Below are 22,268 nucleotides of genomic sequence, written 5' to 3'. Positions count from 1 at the left end.
TAATAATTTCAAAAAATTTATAAATATTTAAAAAAGGTAAAGGATAGAAAAAAAATACAACAAATAAAGTATAAATAAGAATGTATATTTAGTTTTATATCTAACATTTATTTAAACAAAATTTATGAAAGAATTAAATAACAAAAATTTTAAAAATAAAGTTAAAAATATATCAAAACCAAATAAGAAACCCTGGTTTTTTTAAAAGGTAATTTACATAAATAAATATATATATAAATATGTACACACATACATTTATACAAAATACTGAATAAATTTATGAAAATATATTCATACAAAATAAAAAAGTTAATATAATAAAAATAATTGCAATCGAAAATGCATTACAAAGTGGAATGTATTAAAGACATAAAGTTTAATACTATTAAAAGTATCTTAAAATTTTTAAATCGTTATAAGTAAAACTTTCAGCAGCTTTGTCATGTATATTTCAATGTAATATTTTTCATAAGAAAACAAACCGTGAACATTTCCCTCGATTTGTGCTGCTGGTGTTCTCTTTTCAATTCTTAAAATTTCTGAATACATCATATGTCTCAACATTTGAATACTTTTGGCACCAATATCTTGGCAACTGTGTCTCATACCACATTGTAAATATGGCAAAAACCTTAATACTGTACCTTTGTCAACTATTGCTCCGCTAACACCTTGTGCAACTTTCACATTATCTAACTCATCATGAAAATACCTGTTAGAAGCTGTACCACTTCCTCTTTTATTCATAGCTTCCAAACTCCCCATGCCTCTATATTTTTTTAATCTTACTCCACCAGAAAAAAAATATCCTCCTGGAGCTTCAGAGGTTCCAGCCAGCAATGATCCCATCATTACAGAAGATGCTCCGAGAGCCAATGCTTTTACTATGTGACCTATAGAAGATATTCCTCCATCAGCAATTACAGGCACATTAAATTCCTTAGCATAATTTGATACTTTAAATACTGCAGTAGCTTGAGCCCTGCCCACAGCCATTACTTCTTGAGTGATGCATATACTACCACTACCCATTCCTACTCTTAAACCATCTACTCCGGCATCAATTAAATTTTTAGCTTGAGCAGCTGTCACTACGTTTCCACCAATAACTTGTAATTCAGGATATTCATTTTTAATATATTTTATCATATCAAGCTGATATATTGAATTTCCTTGAGAAGAGTCTAACACTACTACATCCACTCCTGCTTGAACTAAAAGTTTTAACCTAACTTTATCCTCTTCCCTTGTACCAATTGCTGCACCCACTAGTAGTTGTTTATTTTCATCCTTGCTTGCATTAGGAAAATTCCTGGATTTTTTCAAATCTGTCCTTGCTATCAAAGCAACTAACTCATGGTCATCATTTATTATGGGAAGTTTTCCTTTTTTTGACTTTTCTAAGATGCTATTAGCCTGTTGCAATGTAACTCCTGCATTACTTGTAACTAGGTCTTCAAATTTAGTCATGACAGAATCCAATTTTAAACTGTTATGTAAGCTTTCTTCTAAAAAATCAATATCTCTCGATGTAACAATTCCTACTAATTTCCCACCTAATTTACCATTTTGAGTTATAGGAATTCCGCAAAATCCTTGGTCTTTTTTGATTCTGAAAACGTCAGCCACGGTGTGATGTGGACTCATAACAACCGGATCTCTAATAAAACCCTGTTTATATTTTTTTACTTTGCTCACCTCGTGGGCTTGTTCTTCTGGACTGCAATTATGATGAATGATACCTATTCCCCCACACAGAGCCATTGCAATGGCCATTTCTGATTCTGTAACTGTATCCATTGGAGAAGATACAAGTGGCAATTTAAGATTAATTTTTTTGGTGAGAGGAGACGTCAAATCTACTTCTTTAGCTGCAAAGTCAATGTAGCCGGGCAATATAATAAAATCGTTGTAAGTAACACCGTCTCCTTGACTAAAAAATTGAGGTACACTTACACCGTCTTTTGGCGTAGTGTTACCACAATAACTTATTTCAGTCATTACAAAAAAATAAAATATTTATTAAAATTACAAATACCACGTGTAAACCCAATACTTTGTCTCTGATAAGTGTAATAAAACTCATAACTCTAGAGGCGAGGCCTTCTTTATTACATTTAGAAACGTAATCATTGCTATTTCCAAAGCCTTCTAAATAACATTTTTATTTTACAAAATGTAAACATTGGGCTCTCTTGTTGTCAGTACTACATTGAAATAACTTGAACAAGTAACAATTTTATTATATTTCAAATTTATTTCTTATAAATGACATTTTAAAATATTCATATGACATAGCTTTCATAAACTACTTTTTATAACTTTTATAAAAATCACATTCAAAAAATACATTTTATATTAACTTTAAATTTTGTTTTTACACTGTTACAAATGTCAATGAATTTAAACATTAATTTAACAACAAAGTTTATATTTAGTAAAAAAAAAAAAAGTTTTAATTATTTTAATATATAGTCAGTAAATTTAAATTTACAAATTGACATTTTAATTATTAATTTCGTAAGATTAGTACGTAAATATTTTCAAGAATGTCAACAGTATATGATCCTGATTTAGAATCTAGGGTAAAAAAAGGTAAGTTTACTCTTAATATTTTAATAATAATTTCTTTTTAATATGTATGTTGTATATTTTATTAAAATGTATGTATGAATACTTTTCTTATTTAACATCACTAATAAAACTAAATATATTATAGGAACTGAACGAATTTCAGAAAATATGCATATTATAGCTAATGAGCCTTCCTTGGCATTTTATCGTTTACAAGAACATGTTAGAAAAGCAATGCCAGGAATGGTTCAGAAAAGAGTAGAAGTTACAGCTCTTCATCAAGATTTGCAAGGTTGTTGTTATGATGTGGAATATGCTTTAAGGTAATAAAATATTTAAGCCAAATTGTATGTAAGATATATATAAGTAAAATAAACAGATCCTGTAAATTTTAAAGCAAGTTAAATTAAGTACAATTTATGCTTTCATATTTTCAGTGCTGTTAAAAGTACAGGAAACACAGAAAAAAATTTTGAAAATATTCAATCATTGTTAAAGAAATCTGTTTTTTTATGTCAGCAATTAAAATTTGAAGAAAACAAAAGGTATTTTAAATTTACATAGTTTAATTTTTTAAAAAGTATTGTTTTGTACACATTTTTTTTTACATTTTAGAAACAAAAAAGATTCTCAGTCTACCTTTAAAAGGCTATCTGCCCATATTACATTAGATTTACCCGATTTACCTGATGCTTTAAGAGAAACAGCAAATAAAGTTGAATCGATAATGACTCAAGCCAGACAATCTACCAGCTCGTAAAAAATCTTGGTGATATTTTTTAGTGTAATAATTACAATGTATAAATAAAATATTTATAATATTAAAATGTTATTTAAACAATATTTTTTCTGTAAAAATGATTGAAAATTGACCTATATATACTATAAATTAAATTATAAATATCCATATTATATATACATATACATGCATTAACATTTTTTTCTATAATACGTAAAAATTTTATTTGATTACATATTTTATAGTCTATTAGGAATTAATGATGTAAATACAACTTAAAATTAAAAATTATTTTTATTGAGCCTTCTTATCACTAATAATAAAATTAATGTAGTAAATGTAAAATAATTACATAATTTACTTTTAAAATTTTTACTTTTTTACTTTGTTAATTAATATTCCAACAGGAATAGTATAGTGAAAATGATGAAGCTTAAACCTTTTATGCGGTATATGTAATCTTAATATTAAATAATGTGATGAATATTTATAATGCTATTAAAAGACCTTCCTTAACATTATTTTCTTCTTTGATAGGAATATTTTGTTTTCTGTAATGCTTCCATTCATTAAAATCTGCTAAAATTCTTCTTCCATACAAATTATGGATTTCTCTAAATGATATTTTGTTTTTTTGTGACAATTCACTACGAAAAGCTTGAAAGCTGAAAACATAAAATTTTATTATAATTGCAAATATAAACTTACATAATTTAAAATACATTAAAATTTAAAAAATAATGTTATCAATTAAATACCTTGGAAAAGTATCTGATGTACATTTTACACTTTGAGACCTTTGATGTTGGTAATGAAATCCTTCTTTACAGACAGGTAAACTTTTGTTAAAAGGATTATGCCTTTGCCTCGGAGGAGGATTAGGTGATTTTTTTTCTTTAATGATACCAACTCTTTGTATACTAGCATTATCCAAAGTGGTAGGTATGTCTTGAAATTGATAAAAATTATATTTTTAATTAATTGAATACAATTATTATTTTTAAAATTTTTCATGAAATGACTATTTGTGTTTGTTATTTAAAAGAACTGTTGTAGATAATGTAAAACTTGCATTCATTTTTAAAGTTAAAATAAGCAATTTTTATACCTTCCATTTCATCCAATTGCCTTTGAAGATCAGATACCATAAGTTTCATATAATCATAACTGGCAAAAGCTAATGCCTTCATCCATTGTTCCATAGATTCTTGAGAATAGGCTCCCAGAATGTAACTTCTATTTCCAGCTCCGTGAAAAACAATTTTAAATATAAAATGATCTTCATCTTCTGCTAATTCTGAATGCAAAAAAAAAAAAAAAAAACATTAATTTTCTATTTAAAAAAAAAGTAAAATTGTGATATAACTGATACAAACTACATAAAAGAAAACACTTTCTTTTTTTAAGTATTTTAAGTAATTTTTACATTTTCAGTTAATGTAACTTACCTATGGTGCAGCCCTCTAAAACAATTACACCTAAAGGCTCTTTGTCAGCTGGTTTTTCAAAATAAAATAGCAAATTTCCTTTCAAGACAAACCATCGTTTTTGGAAACCCTTGTTAATTTCTCCCCTTTTTTGAAGCCATCCTTCACGATCTACCGGAGTGGGAGACGTAGCAAATGCAGCTAAATTTTTGTCGTTTATTTTCATAATGCATATATTTCTCTATTTATTTACAATACTTTTAATTTACAGTCGTAGTTTTAAACGTTTTTACATTTAGATGAAAAACAAAGTTGCGACAAGTTAGTACCACGATTATTGTAAACTAAGTAATAGTATGAATTTGTATTATTTTAAAAAAATATTTACAGTTTTTATTAATGATCTTTTACTAAGATTACAAAAGTGTTAATAAAATGAAAGCTATTTATTTAAATAAAAGCTTTTTAAACGTACAAAAATGTTTAATGCCAGATTGTGAATTTTTAAAATTAAATTATGGTAAATACTGTTTATGCACTGTGCAACCAGAGTGTTCTCTTATTGTAAAAATAGGACTCAGCGAAATTAAAAATACTAAAAACATAATTTATTTAGATGATACTGTTTGTAAATATTCTTCAAAAAATTATGAGAAAATTAGTCATTTAGAAAATATTGATTTCAAAGACTTCAAAATTTTAAAAAACCCTATCAAGTCTAAACAAGTTGAAGTTACATTGGTGTGTTCTGATATTTTTGGAGTCCAGAAATTTAAAAATTGCCAACAAGAATTGATCAAAATAATTAAAGCAATTTTTAAGTATTTTACATTTTGTAATAATTCATTATTATCTTTAAAAAAGTTGGGTTCATGCCAAATTTTAGGACTAGAAATTTTGATCATAAGCAGCACTGATATTTTCAATAATAATCAACCTTTTGTAATTGATGAACACACAGATGTTATAATTTCAAAAATTATTAGTCTTTTACAATTTCAGCAATTTGAAATAAACAATAAGTTAGATGAAATTGGTGGCTGCAACCAAATTCATAAAACCTTAAAAGAAGCAGTTGAATTATCAAAGATTAGTTCATCATCAGTTAAAATCATCAATAAATTATTATTGATTGGTCCGAATGGATGTGGAAAAACAACATTAGTAAAAATTGTAGCAAATGAAACTGGTTGTATATTATTAGAAATATCAGCCAATAGTCTTTATGTTTTTAATTCTGAAGTTGAAATGAAAAATATCTTAAAAAAAGCAAAATTGTACATTGCCAATGGCGAGTCCTGTATTTTATTAATTAAAAATATTGATAGTTGTTCTCAAAAAAAAAACATTTCGAAAAAAATTTTTAAAAGTCTCATTGAGTTCATTGAAAATGTTGAAAATGTGTCAGGAATAATGGTTATTGCCACAACAAGTTCTGCTAATGATGTTGACCTGCAATTAAGAATGCCTAAAAGATTTGAAAATGAGCTAGAAATAACCGTTCCGTCGGAAGAAGAAAGAGAAAGTATTCTTTCAATAATTTTGAAAAACTCAAAAATATCTTGTGATGAAATGTTAATTAAAAAAGTCTCTAAATGGACTCCAGGATTTGTTGGAGCAGACTTAAAGTCACTTGTACTAGAAGCTGTATTATTAAGTAAAAAAAATCAGGTATTTTATATAAATTTTAATAATCTGATTTTTTGGTTTTCACTGAGAGTTTTACATGCTCTTCAAAAAGTTTTTTAGCTATTAGAAATTAAATTGAACAATTTAATCATATTAATTTTTAAAAACACCTGTTTTAAAGAAATCGAAACTTTTTTTCAGATGTCTCAGCAGAATATGAACAACGTTTTATTAGAAGACTGTTTTAGGAAAGCACTTACCAAAATTATTCCATCTGAATTAAAAGGAGCAATAGGTTTGTGCTTAACAAATGATATAACTCTTTCAGAAATTGGTGGTTTGGATGAGATTAAAAAAATATTAGAATTAGAAGTAATACTGCAACTTAAATATCCAGAAAAGTTTAAAAAACTTGGTGTTTCAATGACAAAAGGACTTTTACTGTATGGACCACCGGGATGTGCAAAAACTATATTAGTAAAGGCTCTTGCAAAAGAAGCACAAACGACTTTCCTTGCTACTTCAGCTGCAGATTTATACTCACCATATGTTGGAGATGCTGAAAAAAAAATTGTACAGCTTTTTGAAAAGGCAAGATTTGGTTCACCTGCAATTATATTTATCGATGAAATCGGTAAGATAAAAATAATTCTTCTTTTGTCTTTAAGAAAAATTTTCACAAAATATTTTTCACTGTATATTATTTAAATAATAAAAATTGTAGATGCCATTGTTGGAAGTAAATCAGGGGACAGAGAGCATGGTGTTCAAGAAAGAATTTTGTCAACCCTTCTCATTGAAATGGATGGAATTAGCACAAGAACTTTTGCTCAAAACAATAATGTGTTAAATGAGTACTGTGAAACAGATACTTCAGAAAAGTCTGAAGGTTATAAAAGAAACAGTGTCATAGTAATAGGTGCAACTAATCATCCGGAAATGCTGGATGATGCACTTAAACGCCCAGGTCGTTTCGATAGGTTAATATATATACCCCCACCGAGTGAAAGTGATAGGCTTGAAATTTTAAATAAATTAACTAAAAAAATGCCTTTGCATGAAACTGTAAATTTAGAACTCTTAGCAAAACATACTGAATTTTATTCTGGAGCAGATTTAAGAAATATTTGTCAAGAAAGTGGTCTTAGTGCTCTTAGTGATAATGAAATGAGTCCTGAATTTATTTATCAGAGTCATTTTGAAAAAGTTTTAAGTGAATATAAACCATCTTTAAATCAAAAGCTTATTGATTTTTATGAATCATATCAGAATACTGATAAAAAAATTATTTAATTATATTTTTTTTTTTTTCAATACATCAACCTCAAAGTCATTTTCGTAATTTTCAATCATTTAAAATTTAAAAAAAAAAAAAAAAGAAGGAAAATAGTTAAAAATAATTTTTTTTGGTTTTCACTGTTTTCTTTTTCCCTCCAAAAGAGAATGATCCCCACAATAATATTTCTTATTATGTAGAAAATTAAATTCTAAGGAAAGCAAATAATACACATTTTTTTTTCAAATAATATTTTATTTTAAATTAAACTTCGTCTTCTCCGATTCTTTCGAAATATATAACCAGCTCACAATGGCTCGTATGAGGGAAAAGATCTACGGGAATAGCTTTTACTGGTAAAAAAGCTTCCTCTCTGTAAATTTTAGATGCAGCTCTACCCAGATCTAAAAAATTTTTCATGGCTGCCTTGGGATCACAGGAAACGTAAATTAACTTTTTTATAAGTTTATTTTTCCTTATTTGTATTAAAGCTTCACTTTCTAAAAAAATCAATAACAAAATTAAAAAATAAATAAATTTGATATTCGTTGTTAAATTAGATGAAAAAAAAAGTCAAGGAATGTATTTTCATCTTACGAAGGCCTGCTCTTGGTGGATCAACAACTGCAATTATTTCTTTCTTTGTTGCTTTTAAAGCCACACAATTGAGAATATCTTCTGCTTTTCCACTGAAAAACTGCGTATTATTTACACCGTTTAATTCTGCATTTGCTTTTGCATCCGCTATAGCTTCAGATGATATTTCAAGACCTAAAACTTCTCCACATTTCTAAAATAACAATAATAATAAGAATAAGAAATTTTCAACTTGGATCAAGTTTTTTTTTTACTTTTTTATTTGCTTACATCGGATAAACATATACCGATAGAACCGGTACCGCAGCAAACATCTAATAATGTAACATCTTTTGATAATTCAGAAAGTTCAGCTATAGAGTCATATAATATTTCAGCTACATTAGTATTTATCTGAAAAAAAGCTTGAGGAGAAATTCTAAAAGTTTTTCCTAAAATTTTTTCTGTTATGTAAGTTTCTCCGAATAGATGTTCGTATAAAACTTCATCATTTTGTGTCCTTTTCTTTTTCATTAATTGTAAATACAATGATTTAACTTGGCACAACTTTCCCTCCCCTTCGACAAAATAATTCAATATATTATTTTTAATGAGACTTAAATCAGCCTGAGTCAATTCTTGTGGAACGATTCCAATAATTATCATCAATTCTTTTGTCCTAAACCCATATCGAACAGTAAGCTGTTTCCAATGTCCTAAAAATTTATTTTTTTTTACAATTATAATTTTAAATTTTCTATAAAATATATAATTAATATATAAATTATATAAAAATACCTTGATTTAATTCATAATTGAAAACATCATATTCAGAATTCTGAACAAATTTCTGAAAAATTTTAGCAGCATCTTTCATCTGTTGTGGTACATTAGGAACATTATCAACTGGTGCAACACTAGTCGAGCCTTGAGCATAACTTCCAAGACGAAATCCAACCGTTTTTTCTCCATTTTCTTTATTTATTCCTAAAACAAATAAGTATTTAACTGAAAAATAATCTACAAGGATTAAATTTATATTATGTATTAACAAAAAAAAAAAGTATTTATTTATTTACCTATTGAAAATTCACATTTATTTCTGTAGCCATTAATTACATCAGAATATTTAATTGGAAATAATTCACATGGTAAACCATTATATTTTGCCTTTTGCAATAGCCACCAGTTTAAAACTTTTGGATTTACTTTCACTAATTTATTTCCATATTGTTTTAATAATTCTTCGATAAGATGCGTTTTTTTTTCTAGCTTATTAATTTAATAAATAACGAATAAAAATTTGATTGCTATTTTGTAAATTATATTTTATTTGTGTTTTTTTTTTTTATTCTCAATTATTAACATTTAAAATTTCTTTAATAAAAATTACCTGCTTTTCATAAGGGATTTGCCAATATGGAGTTGTAGCATCTTCAACTTTTAAAAACAATTCATTATTGTCTAGTTTCGGTTTTTTACTTTTATCGTCTTCATCTGTGCAAGCAAGATTTCTTTTTTTTACAAGTGGATCAGGCACAGGTTTTGCTTCTCCTGCTTTTAAATTTAAACCTTTCCATTTATAATTATTTAATGTTTTTAAAGCATGTAATTTTTCTTCTTCAGATTTAAAACAAACATAAACCCAAGATCTTCTCTGAGTGTTTTGTGGCAACTTGATTTTTGAAGGATTCAATTTTAGCTTTACATTTAATAATTTTTTTAATTCCTGAAAAATAATTTTGTAAAAAAGTTCTTATTTTTAAGAGGGATGTGCAGGACACTCAGAAATTGAAAAATTGTTATTAAAATATTATTTTAATTTGTTTAATGTAATTTTTTTTTAAAAATATGATACTTGCTTTAACTCCAAAATATTTTGGAAGATTTTTAATTTCAACTTTGAACTTTTCTGATGTAAAATCATTTCTGGTAACATATGCATAAGGATCATCATTTGCTTCATTTATTAGAGAATGGTTTTCAGAACCCTCGGTTAAATCAGTCACACAATCCGTAAATTGTTTTTCTCTATCATTTAAATCATTAGATTCTTCTGTGTGTTCCATTTTAATTCATTAAAATTAAAGAAATAATTATAAAAAATATCTTAATAGTTACTCTATTAATTATGTAATCTAATGAAAAAAAAAAAAAAAATTATAGATTTAACATTGATTAAAATTACATTAGTAAATTTTTTTTTTTTTTTTTTAAATCATTAAGATTTGAATGATCAGTAGAAATTTAATCCACATTTTTTTTTTTTTAAATTTTAACTAACCGTACTAATCATCCATAACACATTTTTAATAAACATGACATTAGGGCTCTCTGGTGTTTAAAAGCAGCATCACGTGTTGTGTATTTTAGACATTAAAGTTCAATATAAAAAATGGACGTCATAACAGAAACTAGTTTAGAAGCTCTTCTTCGTAAGTTTTTATCTCATTTGTTTACATATATTCAAGTATAATTTATGCCGTGTACTTCATTAAAGTGTATTTCAAATTTTAATTAAAAATATTATTTGTGAATTTCGGGAAAACAACAAAAATTTTAAATCGGGAAAAAGATATTTACCGCTTCCCTTTAAATTTCTGTTACTGGGAGGGATTCATAATGAAATATTTATGATTTTTACTTTGTAATATGTTTATTATTTACATTGTATTGTATGTCGTGAATCAGGATACAAAATTTTATTCAATAAAATATTTTTATTGACTTTAATAATCATTTGGTAGATTTTTTAACGCTTAAAAGGTTTCTTTTTCAATAATTCTTTTACGTCATTTTCAGAACGAGCTACTGATTTTAGAAATAAAGCTACTGACACAGCTGCAATTGAAGCGTTTTGTGGAATAATTAAAAAAGAACCTGAAGGGCCTTGGATAGCTGCAAAATTAATTGCTTCCAAAATTCAATCTTCAGAAGAATGGGAAGCATTACAGGGTCTTGGAGTACTGGAGACATGCATGAAAAATTGTGGATCATCTTTTCATTCTGAAATTGGAAAATTTAGATTTCTAAATGAAATGATTAAACTAGTATCCCCTAAGTTTTTGGGACCAAAAACTCCTGTATCTGTAAGAAATGAAGTTTTAAAAATGATGCACGATTGGACATTACATTATCCTAAAGAGCATAAGATAAAAGAAGCCTATGACATGCTTATCAAGCAAGGAGTCATTGAGAAAAATTCTAACTCCACAGAGGGAAATTCAAAAGCTTCTTCGGTGGTTCACTTACCTCAAAAAGAAAACACACTTTTTGAAGATGAAGAAAAGGCAAGATTATTACAAAAATTATTACACAGTAAAAATCCAGATGATCTTCAAGCTGCCAATAGACTAATTAAAACTATGGTAAGAGAAGATGAAAAGAGAGTTGAAATTAAAAGTAAAAGAATTAGTGAAATAGAAACAATTAGAAACAATGTCAGATTACTTAGTGAAATGTTGGAGACTTATAAACCTGATTCCTCATCTAGTGATGAATTTGATTTAATTAAAGAATTGCATCTCAGCTGTGAAAGACTTAAACCAAATATTATGAGACTTGCATCAGATGTTCAAGACAATGATGAGTTTTTAAATCAAGTTTTATCTGTAGATGATGAATTGGATCAGGTATTGAAAAAATATAATACAATTATCTCTGAAAAAAAATCATCATCTTTCAATTCATTTATCGGTGAAGAATCTAAAAATATGCCTGCTTTATTGGATTTAAGCTCTCCAATTAATGATATTGTGCCTCTTTCTCTAGAATCCAATGAAAATTATGAAGATATATTATGTAAACCCATTCCAAATACAGGTAATGAAAAAATTAAATTTATTTTTTATGTAAAATTTTTTAATTTATTAAAAATTATTTCTACTTCTATAAAACTTTTTTTTTCTTTTTTTTTTTTTCATATGACTGGATTCTGCTCTCCTGATTTCTTAAAATAATTCTCAAGTAGATAAATAATTTCTTAAAATAGTTTTTGATCATTAAAATATCAATTTCAAAAACTTAATATAAAAATGGCAAATAGATCTTGGAAAAAAAAAAAAAAAAAAAAATTTAATTTCATTATTTATTGTAGGTTCAAATTATATGAATTCTTTGCCTTCGATAATTTCAAATACAGAAAGTTTAGAACCGATAATATGTGAAAATAAGTCATCAAAAAATTCTTTGGATGCTGTTTTTTCATCACTGAGTTACCAAAGTAATAATAGTTTAGAACCTTTAGGTTGTCAAATGCTTGATCATCAGCCTAAACCAGAAAAAGTTATAACGTTACAAAAAAATAATAAATTAAAAGCTTTAAAAGAATTAGATATATTGAGTGAAACATTATTGCAACAGTGTAAAGTCAATGCTAACCCAAAGTAAGATTTATATATTATTCAAAAATAAATATTTTAAAATGTTTGTAGTAATATAAAAAAAAAAAAAAAAAAAAAAATGAAAATTTTTTTTTTTTTTCAGTAAAAATGATACAAACATCCTTTGTCTCGATACTGAAAATACAGGTTCATCGAATACAATAATTAAAAATAAATCGATAGACACAGAAGTTTGTGAAAAGAATGATAAATCCACTGATCTCTTAAATAAAGTTACATCACCTGAAAAAAATGAAAAATCATCAGACACAGTTGACTCCAAAACAAAAGAAGACATAAAATCTCTGACAGACATTTTTATATCTTTAGACAATATTAAACCGAGTTCTATCCCTCCGATAAATTTAATTGAAGAAAAAAATGGGATTTCAGTTACGATTCATGTTGCAAAAGATACTCCAAGAGAAGATGTGACTGTTTTTGTTATAACTACCCTTAGTAAAAATTCATCATCATTAACTAACTACCTGTTTCAAGCCGTTGTACCTAAGGTAATTTTAAAAATCACATCATCATCATCATCATCATCATCATTTGTTTCAAATAAAAAAACAATTTTAATTTGATTTATTATTATTTTTTTATTTAGAGTTGTAAACTAAAACTTCAACAACCTTCTGGATCTGAATTACCTGCACACAATCCATTTTTACCTCCATCAGCAATAACTCAAATCATGTTGATAGCAAATCCAAATCGAATTAAAGTAAATTTAAAATGTATGATTAGTTACACGATGGATGGTGAATCATTTACAGAAATGGGAGAAGTTGAAGATTTGGCCAACTCACCATAATATCGAAATCGAAAAATGTTTTTTTTAAATGTTTTGCTTTTTAGTAAATCGTTACTGCTTTCACATAAAAGTAAAAATTTATTATTATTATTATTATTTATTATTAATTAATTAATTACTTAAACACTATTTATATGAAAATATATTTATATAGATACGTTATTATTTCTAACGCATTTATAGAAAGGTATTAGAGTTTTATTTAAGTTATGATTTTTATCAATAAAATATATATATATACATAGTTACGATTTAGATTAATAAAATTAGTACGAATGTGATGACGATGACGTAATAATCGTTCATCTTTAAAATTTTTGTAAAAATTATTTGACGTTTAAATCGTTAAAAAAAAACTCTAAATTAGTTTAATGAAAAAAAAATAAAAAAAATTTGTTATTATTTCAGTAGAATGGTATTAGGCTTTAAAGCACGCTATTTATATATATTATGTATACATAAGACGCAATAAATGTTATTTAAACATTATTATTCTGTTACTTACTACAAATAAAATATTCATTTTAATATTTTTATTTAATTTAAGAGTTAGTTGGTAAATTCGATTTCATAATTTTTTTATTAATATACTTATGTAGTGTATTAATTCTTATATATTCATTTAATAAATTATATTTTAAATTATTTTTTTTACCAAAAAAAAAAAATTTTTCAATTCCATATATATATTTGTTAAAATCGAATAAACAAATTTTGAATTGAAACTTGTTGAGATGTAACTCCCTGATTAAATGGGCTCACGAGTACTACTTAAATTTATGAGTAAAGTATCACTTTGAAAATCAGACTGATAATAATTATAATAATATAATCACTTAAAAAAGTTACATAAGTAGGTATTCCTTTGTCTTTCTTTTAAAGTTTATAAAAAGCTATAATTAAATAATAATGATCACAATTTTCTATTTAAAAATTATACATTTAAAGGTGAAAAATAAATAAAATTTAAAAATAGTACTAATTTTTAAAGTGCCAGACTTTATTTTAATTTATAAATCTTAAAAAATTTACAACTAATATCCTTACGATTACTTATTACTTAACATTGACTTTATTAATACATTTTAGAGTTCAAAGAAAACTAATAAAACTTGTTTTTAAATAATAGTCAATTCACAAAAAGATAATAAAGTTAATACAAGCCCACAGGCAACTTTAAATTTATCGTGAGCTGAATAAATTTTTTTATCAAGTTACATCCACCAAATCTTCATTTAATGTTTTGCTTTATTTCATGGTAACGCTTCATCTCTGAATGCTAAAGCAGTTATAGCTTTTTGATGGCCATTATAATCTCTTTTAACTTTACCAGTTTCTACATTCCATAGCCGAGCGATCCCATCAGAAGATGCTATAATTTATGTTAATAAGATTATTTTACGACATAAAAACAATCATTCTAGTTCAAATTTGAAGTATGAATATTTTAACAAACCTGTTAATATGTATTGAGAATCCACACTTAAAGCAGCTTTCCAAACCCATCTTTGGCCCTCAAGTTTTAATTCTTGATAAAGTGAAAAGTCAGCAGTTTTCCATACTCGAGCTGTTTGATCTGCTGAAGTGGTAACTAATAATGTAGAATCAGGACTAAACACACAACTAAGAGCATATTTGTTATGAGCTACAATTTTATGTTTTGGATTAAGTTTAGTTCTTTCATCTCCTCCACTGTTTGTCAAAGACCAAATGTAGCAATGTCCTTTATTATTTACAGCTGCCATATAAGAGCCTTCAGGATCAATGCAAATGTCCTGAATTGAAGCTTCTGCTTCCGGTATCTAAAACAATTAAATTAGTGAAAATTCAGAAGATTTATGTATCAAAAAAATTTGCAACAAAAAGAATTTAAAATAATTTACTAATTGTTCATTATGATCAGTCTTCAGATCCCATAAATGAATTACTCCGCTTAAATCTCCTACAACTAATTCCGATTGATTCGGATGCAATTTTACACAATTGACAGGAGCAGAAACTTGAAAAATTCTTTGACATTGTAAATTTCTTGACCTTAAATCCCAAATTCTTGCACTACAATCTTCTCCTCCAGTGTACATCCATTTACCATCTTCTTGAAAGCCCACACTAGTAACATTTTTTGACACCATTTCGTAATTTATTACTGGATTTGGATTCTTTGAATTAAGTTCATACATTAATATTTCTTGGTATCCTGCAGCAGCAATTCTTTGTTTGTCAGGTGTGATTTCAAGATCATTAACTTGCTTTTTCAATAAATTAAGGACTTTAAAATATAAAAAAACTTTTGAATGTACTAGGATAATTATGATAAAAGTTAAAAACAAGTAAATTACTTTAGAGTAAATAAGTATTGTTTCAATCTTCAGAAATACCTTAAAAAGTTGTGGTAATTGTAATTATTTAATTAGTAATTAATTTTATAAAGGATACAGATCCTGCATGTTGAAAAGTTCTTTGACATACACCTGTTTTAGCATGCCATAATTTTACTGTATGATCATAACCTCCTGTCGCAACAATAACTTCGCTGTTGCTATTACTTGGCTCAGTTAACATTGTCATACTTTAATTTTTAAAACATTAGCACAATTTTTATATAAATATCAAAAAATTAGAAAAATATAAACGATTACAGATAATTAATTATTATTTTGATTTACTACATCATAATCATCCCTGAAAATAATAATAAAAAATGCTACACAATACTTGAAAGGGAAAATTTTTTAAATTTTTAGATAATTTCATGGTTAATGTTTACAAAATACAGTTTGTACAACTTAACATTTTAAAATTAGTTTAAAAATTTTTGGCGGGAAAATGTATGTACACCTTGTAATAAAGTTAAAAATTAATATTTAACATTGAAAATTAAAAAAAAAAAAAAAACATTTCTTTTCTTCTTGTATACCATTCATTGATTTACTTATTAAATTGCATCTAAAATTTTATTTCCAAAAATCATAAACTTAAGTAGTATGGAGAGAATTCAAAGTTTGATCAATATTTGGTTTTGGTTTGGTAGTAGACAAGAGTGTTTTAACTTATACCTTAAAAAAATGAGTTCAATAAATGTTTATAATAAGGTACCTCAACCTATTATTTTGGATAATTATGAAAGAGTGGCTAAAAATAATGAAACGGATCAAAATTGACCTTATGGGCCGAACACATTAAAAATGTTAAAATCATGTACGAGACTTTTTGACGATCTACAAAAAGTTGAAAATAAAAATTTAGAATTACCGATTCCATTTCCGTACGTTTTTTTAAGTCCCGAAATGGAAAACAAGATGAATACTGAAAAGAGATATGGTAAGGATTTTTATAGCGCATTTGGTTTTTCAAAAGAATTTAAATCTGCAGTAAACTATATAAAAAAACAAAATTTACTTAGTGTCGATGAAAATAAAACCTCTGATGAAAAACCCTCAGATGAAGAACTTTATCCTTTATCAGAAGACATAAAAAAAAAATATGAATCCTTACACGCACCATTATTTAATTTTGAAATGGACCAAGAGGTAAAAGAATCTACTGGTGTGATTAAAAAAGATGAAGAAGAAAAGTCTAAATTAGAAACCAGGTATGACGATGATGATGAATTTTTATGTGACACAATGTCAGGATATTGGAGATTACTTTCAGGTTTTGATGAATTTAAAATTTCACCTCCTAATTTTGATGCATATGCTGAGGGTAAAAAACATTGGTTGGAAACAAAACCTATTCCACCTCAAGTATTAGATGAATCAATAAATAAATGTTTAAATTGGATGAATAAATATTTCAAAGATTAATTTGTCAAGTAAAATTAACATAATTAGTATTACATACAAAAACAATTATTAAAAGTTAAAACAAAATTTTTTTTTTATTAATGATAAAAATGTAGAAAACTTGAATTTGCATACATGGCTGATAAATGAAATTCAAGTTTATTTACATTTTATTAAAATAATATCAACATGACAAATTAAAATAATAATAATAATAATAATAATAATAATAATAATAAACCATTTTAAAACTTAATAAATAAACTTTAAAAGAAAATAAAAAATAAGCACTATAACAATTGAATTTTTTTAAAGCTTTTATACACATGAATACAATATCAAATAATTTAAATTATTATTATTATTATTATTATTATTATTATTATTATTATTATTTAGAAAAATTAAATTAATAAAACTTTTCTTTTAAAATAAACAAAAGATTGTGGAAAATTTTTTATGTAAACTCCAACAACAACAAAACAAAAAACATGTTTTAAATAAATTTTGGATTAAGTACAAAACAAGAGAAAAAGAAACAAAATGAAATAATAATAATAATAATAAATAATTATTAAGTACTCAAAAATAAATAAATTAATTTTTTATTTATAAATTTAATTAATTTTGTTATGTAAAAAAGCATAAGTTATATATAAATGTAAAGAAGCCATTTTTGTTTGAATATATTATACATAAAATATTACTTATATATATAATTATCTATAAACTTTTTTATTTTTAATAACTTATATTATTTTATTATAAATTATATTAATTTTTTTTATAAATCACCAAAATGACTGATTTGGTGATTTATTTATTTAACTTAAAAATATTAATTAATTACTATACATATCCTTTTTTTTTTCATTTATAAAATTATTTATTATGTAATTTCGTTAATTTTAATTCGGGTACAAAATTTTTTTCTTACACACATAATAAAAATGCATTATTATATATTTATTTAATATATATATAAAAATATTATTCGTTTAATAATAATTATTTATTTAATTAATTAATTTTTTATTAATTATTGTATCTTCGAGCAGTATTATATAATTTGTTTACATATTCTTATAAATTAATTATTAAAATGCAATTAACTAAATTTTAACATAAGTAATATTATTATTATTATTTATTTTTTTAAATCTAAATTATATCTTTTACATTTTTAAATACTATTTTATTATTATTATTATTATGTTTTAATAGTTGGAAAAGTTTTTGATTTAATAATTAATTAATAAATAATCTGGACAATTTTTTGATTGTTGTAATATTTTTGGACATTTTTTTTTTTTTTTATTAGAGACAAGAAATTTCACTTCCAATTGTTTAAAAATATTTTTTCTTTTATGAATGTAAGCAGGTGGTGATAGTGATAATAATAATAATAATAAATATAATAATACATTATTAAAGAGTATTGATTATTTTTTGATTTACATAATTCATAATTTTAGCATAACAATCTAATTATTATTATCTTAAACTAAACTAAAACTAAAATGTATAATTTTTTCTTTACGGACTTTATTATTATTATTTTTATGCAGTATTTTTATGAGTTTTTTTTTTTTTTTTTAAATTAGTTATTTGTTTATAATTTGTGATAATGATATTTAAATATTTACTATTTTTGAAATTAACCTCCTACTAATTATATATATTTTGTTTACTCTAAACGACAAATACATAACCATTTATGCTATTGATATATATATATATATGTAAGCAACATTCATTAAGTATTTATTTATTAAAATATTTTAATATAATAAAAATAAAATTATTGTATCCTTAATAAAAAATTTAATATCATTTATAAAAGTAGAATTATAATAGAATAAAATAATTTTTCTACTATAATTATTGATTAATAAATGCTTTAAGTTGATGTATTTATGCAGTAAATTAAAAGGGCTAAATTTACATTGAAAAAAAAAAAAATGGCGGAAAATTACTTTTAAAAGATTCTGTGATTTATTAACCAAAGTTTGAAATAATACTTTTTTTTTTTTTTTGAGATTCTGAAATAATTGTACTGCTTTAATAAATACAAGAGTAAAAAATTTACAACAGCAGATATTTTTAAAAATTAATAATTATAATATAAATTGGAGTTTTTAAACAGCCTGACTATTAACTTCAATACTACTTAATTTAATCTGGTTAGCATCTGATGAAACTCCATTAACTGCAATCACTTGTTGGTCCCTCCATGGCGTTGTTAATTTTTTTATTCTCTAAAAGGAACAAAATTTACATTTTGATGTTTTAATACAACATCTTCAATTACAAACATTTTTTTTAAAAAAGAATTTATTTTACTTGTTTGAACGTTCCCGGAGTTACGATTAATTTATAAGCGGCCATTCCAGGTATCATACACATGCTGGATGCAGCAATGACCCAACCGATTGCATTTGCCCAAGAAGGATAAATATAATGTTCGTAGGATAAGGGTTCGTAACCCACAAGACCATAAACTATGATAAACTAAAAAAAAAGAAAAATTTCAAATTTTGTGCCATTTTAAAATATTAACATCTCTTATACCAGCAGGATTAATCACCAGCAAGAAAACGGGAGCAGCAAATTTCCAACAAATTTGCCAATACATTCCAGGAACAAAACCGATCATGTCTTTAATATCATCACAAAATCTTTTGTTACCTAAACAAAAAATAATTAATATAATAAAAGTAGAAAAAATATAAAATTTTAATGGGGTAAATTTAAGGTACCATACCATAAATCCAAGCAACGGCAATAGATTCAAATAGTACGGCAAATAACATTGAATAACCGGCAGCATATCTATCCAAGAGATTAAAAAAATAGAAGCCACCCTAAAAAAAAAATGAAAATTATTGTGAGTGCTTTCATCGGCGAAGAAATAAATATTGCACGTGATGACATACCTGAGTACACGAAGCCAAACCTACTAAAAAGTACACGGTAAATAAACAAAGAACGAATATTTCTCTATTCCGACCAATTAATGGAAATTCATCGCTTAGAGCCGTTATAATGGCTTCCGATCCGCCAAACTAAAAAATTAGAAATAATTACTAACGTGAAAGTATATCAGTGTGAAATGTTTGAATAAATTCATAATCATTTTACCGAACTATCCAATCCTAATGTTAGGAGCATCATGAAAAAAATCAATGCCCAAAAAACACTTCCAGGCATTGTTGCAATTGCCGCAGGATAAACAACAAAAACCAAACCTGGACCCTCAGTCGCAACTTCTTGTATGGATCTGTTGGTCACGTGTGCCATATAACCCAAAACGGAAAATATAACAAATCCAGCAATGAAACTCGTGACGGAATTGATGACACTCGTAATAACCGCATCCCTATTAAATAATAATAATAATTATTATTATTATTTTAAAAAAAATATGAAATAATAATTTATTAAAACTTTAATTAATTATCTTACTGATAAACATTATTATGATATTTATTATAAGAAGCGTAAGCCAAAAGTACACCAAATCCAGGTCCGAGAGAAAAAAAAACTTGAGTTGCTGCATCGACCCAAACCTGGAAAATTTCGAATGAAGTTTTTGAAAGGAAAATTATTTTAAAAAAAAAAACGACAGAAATTTATAAAAAAATTCACTTTTTATAAAATCACGTCAAAATGACGGGTGAGAAAATCGTTGTTGTCAAGTTCATTGAACCTGTGACGCGTTTAAAATCCAAAATAATAATAATAATAATAATGTTAATAAATTAATTACGCTTTTTTTCACTTAATTACGTGGCATTTTATTTATTTATTATTAATTTAAATTAATTCTAAAATAAATTTCCATGTGAAAGAAACCGGAAATTTAAAAAATCATACACTACTACTCCTATTTGAAAAAAAATGAAAATTTTTTTATTTATGAAACGGTTGGGAAACTTTTGAATTTAAATTTAAGAAATCCGAAATTATGTATTTAAGCGAAACACGTTGATAGAAAAAAAAAAAACATGATATTTCCATTTTAGAAATTTTTTATTCTCTGAATTCGTCGTGACTTTTTTTTTTTTTTTTTTCTATAACATTTTACATAAAATATTTACCAAAGCACTATTTTAAAGACGAATTTTCCTTTTTTTCTTTTTTCATTCTTAAAATCTCTCCAGAAAAAAAAAAAAAAAAAAAACGGTAAAATCCATTTTTTCTTTCGATTTCATATACGTTTACGTTATAAAATTTTCTAAACGCTAAACGGTAAAATTCATTATTATTATTATTATTATTATTATTTTGCTAGAAATAAATTTATGAAAACTATTTTTACCTCTGCTTTCGTAATAACAGAAAAATTAGGACTTAAATAATATTTAATTCCTTGAACGGATCCAGGAAGTGTTATTCCACGTATGAAAAGTATTAAAAGAACTATATATGGAAACAATGCGGTAAACCAAACGACCTAATTATAATAATAAAAAAAATAATAATTATTATTATTATTAATGAAAACGATTAACAACTGGAAAATTTGTTGTTTTGTATACACATACCTTTCCAGATGTTGAAATCCCTTTCCATAAACTAAAATAACAAATAACGTAAACGGCAAATAAACATAATGCAATATCCCATTTAATCGTTCCAAGATTATCCAATCCGGAGCTTTTATCAAGTTCTAGAATTTTCCGTCTGGAAATCATAAAGAAAAACTACAAACCGTCATCAACCGTTAAAAAATGGTTTTAAAAAAAAAAAAAATACTCACGTGAAATATTCGGAAGCAGCAGAAGTATAATTTTCTAATTTTATTTCCGTATCAGATGAATTTCCCATATAATCAAATGTTCCATTATCCATCCACGCGTTAACTTCCAGCTAAAAAAAAAAAAAAAAAAATTTTTTTTATTAAAGTTTTTTTCCAGTTTTCCAGTGATAATTCGTGTTAATTGTACTTACCAGTCTGCAATTTGGAGTGTTCCATGAATTGTTACAACTTATCCAGGGTAATTCGCTCGTGAACGAAGCAAAAAAAAATCTTAAAGCCCATGCAATGATGACGTTGTAAT

At 25.3% G+C, this 22,268-nt stretch overlaps 9 protein-coding genes across 9 annotated transcripts; 4 read left to right on the top strand and 5 right to left on the bottom strand.

Annotated features, from left to right (window-relative positions):
- Positions 1 to 344: 344 nt before the first annotated feature.
- Positions 345 to 2,001, bottom strand: Phum_PHUM097460 (Inosine-5'-monophosphate dehydrogenase, putative; the record flags this gene model as incomplete). The annotated part of the gene is made up of 2 exons (XM_002423892.1): positions 345 to 382; positions 483 to 2,001. The coding sequence occupies 2 exons, from the start codon at positions 1,999 to 2,001 to the stop codon at positions 345 to 347; spliced, it is 1,557 nt and encodes a 518-aa protein (XP_002423937.1).
- Positions 2,002 to 2,549: 548 nt separating this feature from the next.
- On the top strand, positions 2,550 to 3,334 carry Phum_PHUM097450 (uncharacterized protein; the record flags this gene model as incomplete). Its single annotated transcript, XM_002423891.1, has 4 exons — positions 2,550 to 2,595; positions 2,720 to 2,897; positions 3,012 to 3,119; positions 3,190 to 3,334. The coding sequence occupies 4 exons, from the start codon at positions 2,550 to 2,552 to the stop codon at positions 3,332 to 3,334; spliced, it is 477 nt and encodes a 158-aa protein (XP_002423936.1).
- A 466-nt stretch (positions 3,335 to 3,800) lies between these two features.
- Phum_PHUM097440 (uncharacterized protein) lies at positions 3,801 to 4,966 on the bottom strand (the record flags this gene model as incomplete). The annotated part of the gene is made up of 4 exons (XM_002423890.1): positions 3,801 to 3,978; positions 4,072 to 4,261; positions 4,422 to 4,610; positions 4,762 to 4,966. 4 exons carry the CDS (start codon positions 4,964 to 4,966, stop codon positions 3,801 to 3,803), a joined length of 762 nt encoding a protein of 253 aa, XP_002423935.1.
- Positions 4,967 to 5,175: 209 nt separating this feature from the next.
- Phum_PHUM097430 (uncharacterized protein) lies at positions 5,176 to 7,662 on the top strand (the record flags this gene model as incomplete). Its single annotated transcript, XM_002423889.1, has 3 exons — positions 5,176 to 6,480; positions 6,571 to 7,003; positions 7,094 to 7,662. 3 exons carry the CDS (start codon positions 5,176 to 5,178, stop codon positions 7,660 to 7,662), a joined length of 2,307 nt encoding a protein of 768 aa, XP_002423934.1.
- A 247-nt stretch (positions 7,663 to 7,909) lies between these two features.
- Positions 7,910 to 10,290, bottom strand: Phum_PHUM097420 (HpaII tiny fragments locus 9c protein, putative; the record flags this gene model as incomplete). Its single annotated transcript, XM_002423888.1, has 7 exons — positions 7,910 to 8,136; positions 8,243 to 8,435; positions 8,513 to 8,937; positions 9,020 to 9,208; positions 9,301 to 9,493; positions 9,615 to 9,950; positions 10,090 to 10,290. 7 exons carry the CDS (start codon positions 10,288 to 10,290, stop codon positions 7,910 to 7,912), a joined length of 1,764 nt encoding a protein of 587 aa, XP_002423933.1.
- A 326-nt stretch (positions 10,291 to 10,616) lies between these two features.
- Phum_PHUM097410 (ADP-ribosylation factor-binding protein GGA1, putative) lies at positions 10,617 to 13,420 on the top strand (the record flags this gene model as incomplete). Its single annotated transcript, XM_002423887.1, has 5 exons — positions 10,617 to 10,656; positions 11,024 to 12,043; positions 12,318 to 12,606; positions 12,707 to 13,115; positions 13,214 to 13,420. 5 exons carry the CDS (start codon positions 10,617 to 10,619, stop codon positions 13,418 to 13,420), a joined length of 1,965 nt encoding a protein of 654 aa, XP_002423932.1.
- A 1,253-nt stretch (positions 13,421 to 14,673) lies between these two features.
- On the bottom strand, positions 14,674 to 15,988 carry Phum_PHUM097400 (WD-repeat protein YNL006W, putative; the record flags this gene model as incomplete). Its single annotated transcript, XM_002423886.1, has 4 exons — positions 14,674 to 14,792; positions 14,877 to 15,222; positions 15,304 to 15,669; positions 15,857 to 15,988. 4 exons carry the CDS (start codon positions 15,986 to 15,988, stop codon positions 14,674 to 14,676), a joined length of 963 nt encoding a protein of 320 aa, XP_002423931.1.
- Positions 15,989 to 16,404: 416 nt separating this feature from the next.
- Phum_PHUM097390 (uncharacterized protein) lies at positions 16,405 to 17,226 on the top strand (the record flags this gene model as incomplete). Its single annotated transcript, XM_002423885.1, has 2 exons — positions 16,405 to 16,460; positions 16,626 to 17,226. The coding sequence occupies 2 exons, from the start codon at positions 16,405 to 16,407 to the stop codon at positions 17,224 to 17,226; spliced, it is 657 nt and encodes a 218-aa protein (XP_002423930.1).
- Positions 17,227 to 19,343: 2,117 nt separating this feature from the next.
- Positions 19,344 to 22,268, bottom strand: Phum_PHUM097380 (tryptophan transporter, putative; the record flags this gene model as incomplete). The annotated part of the gene is made up of 11 exons (XM_002423884.1): positions 19,344 to 19,463; positions 19,549 to 19,716; positions 19,793 to 19,893; positions 19,970 to 20,069; positions 20,142 to 20,270; positions 20,347 to 20,584; positions 20,671 to 20,774; positions 21,527 to 21,661; positions 21,753 to 21,891; positions 21,968 to 22,077; positions 22,159 to 22,268. Coding segments are annotated over 11 exons (1,454 nt in total), but the record flags the coding sequence as incomplete, so codon positions are not given.

This window comes from Pediculus humanus, genomic scaffold, assembly GCF_000006295.1.
Source record: "Pediculus humanus corporis 1103172107449 genomic scaffold, whole genome shotgun sequence".
NCBI lineage: Eukaryota > Metazoa > Arthropoda > Insecta > Psocodea > Pediculidae > Pediculus > Pediculus humanus.
Note: the sequence above shows the minus strand (reverse complement) of the source record. Positions and strands in the feature narration are given on the sequence as shown.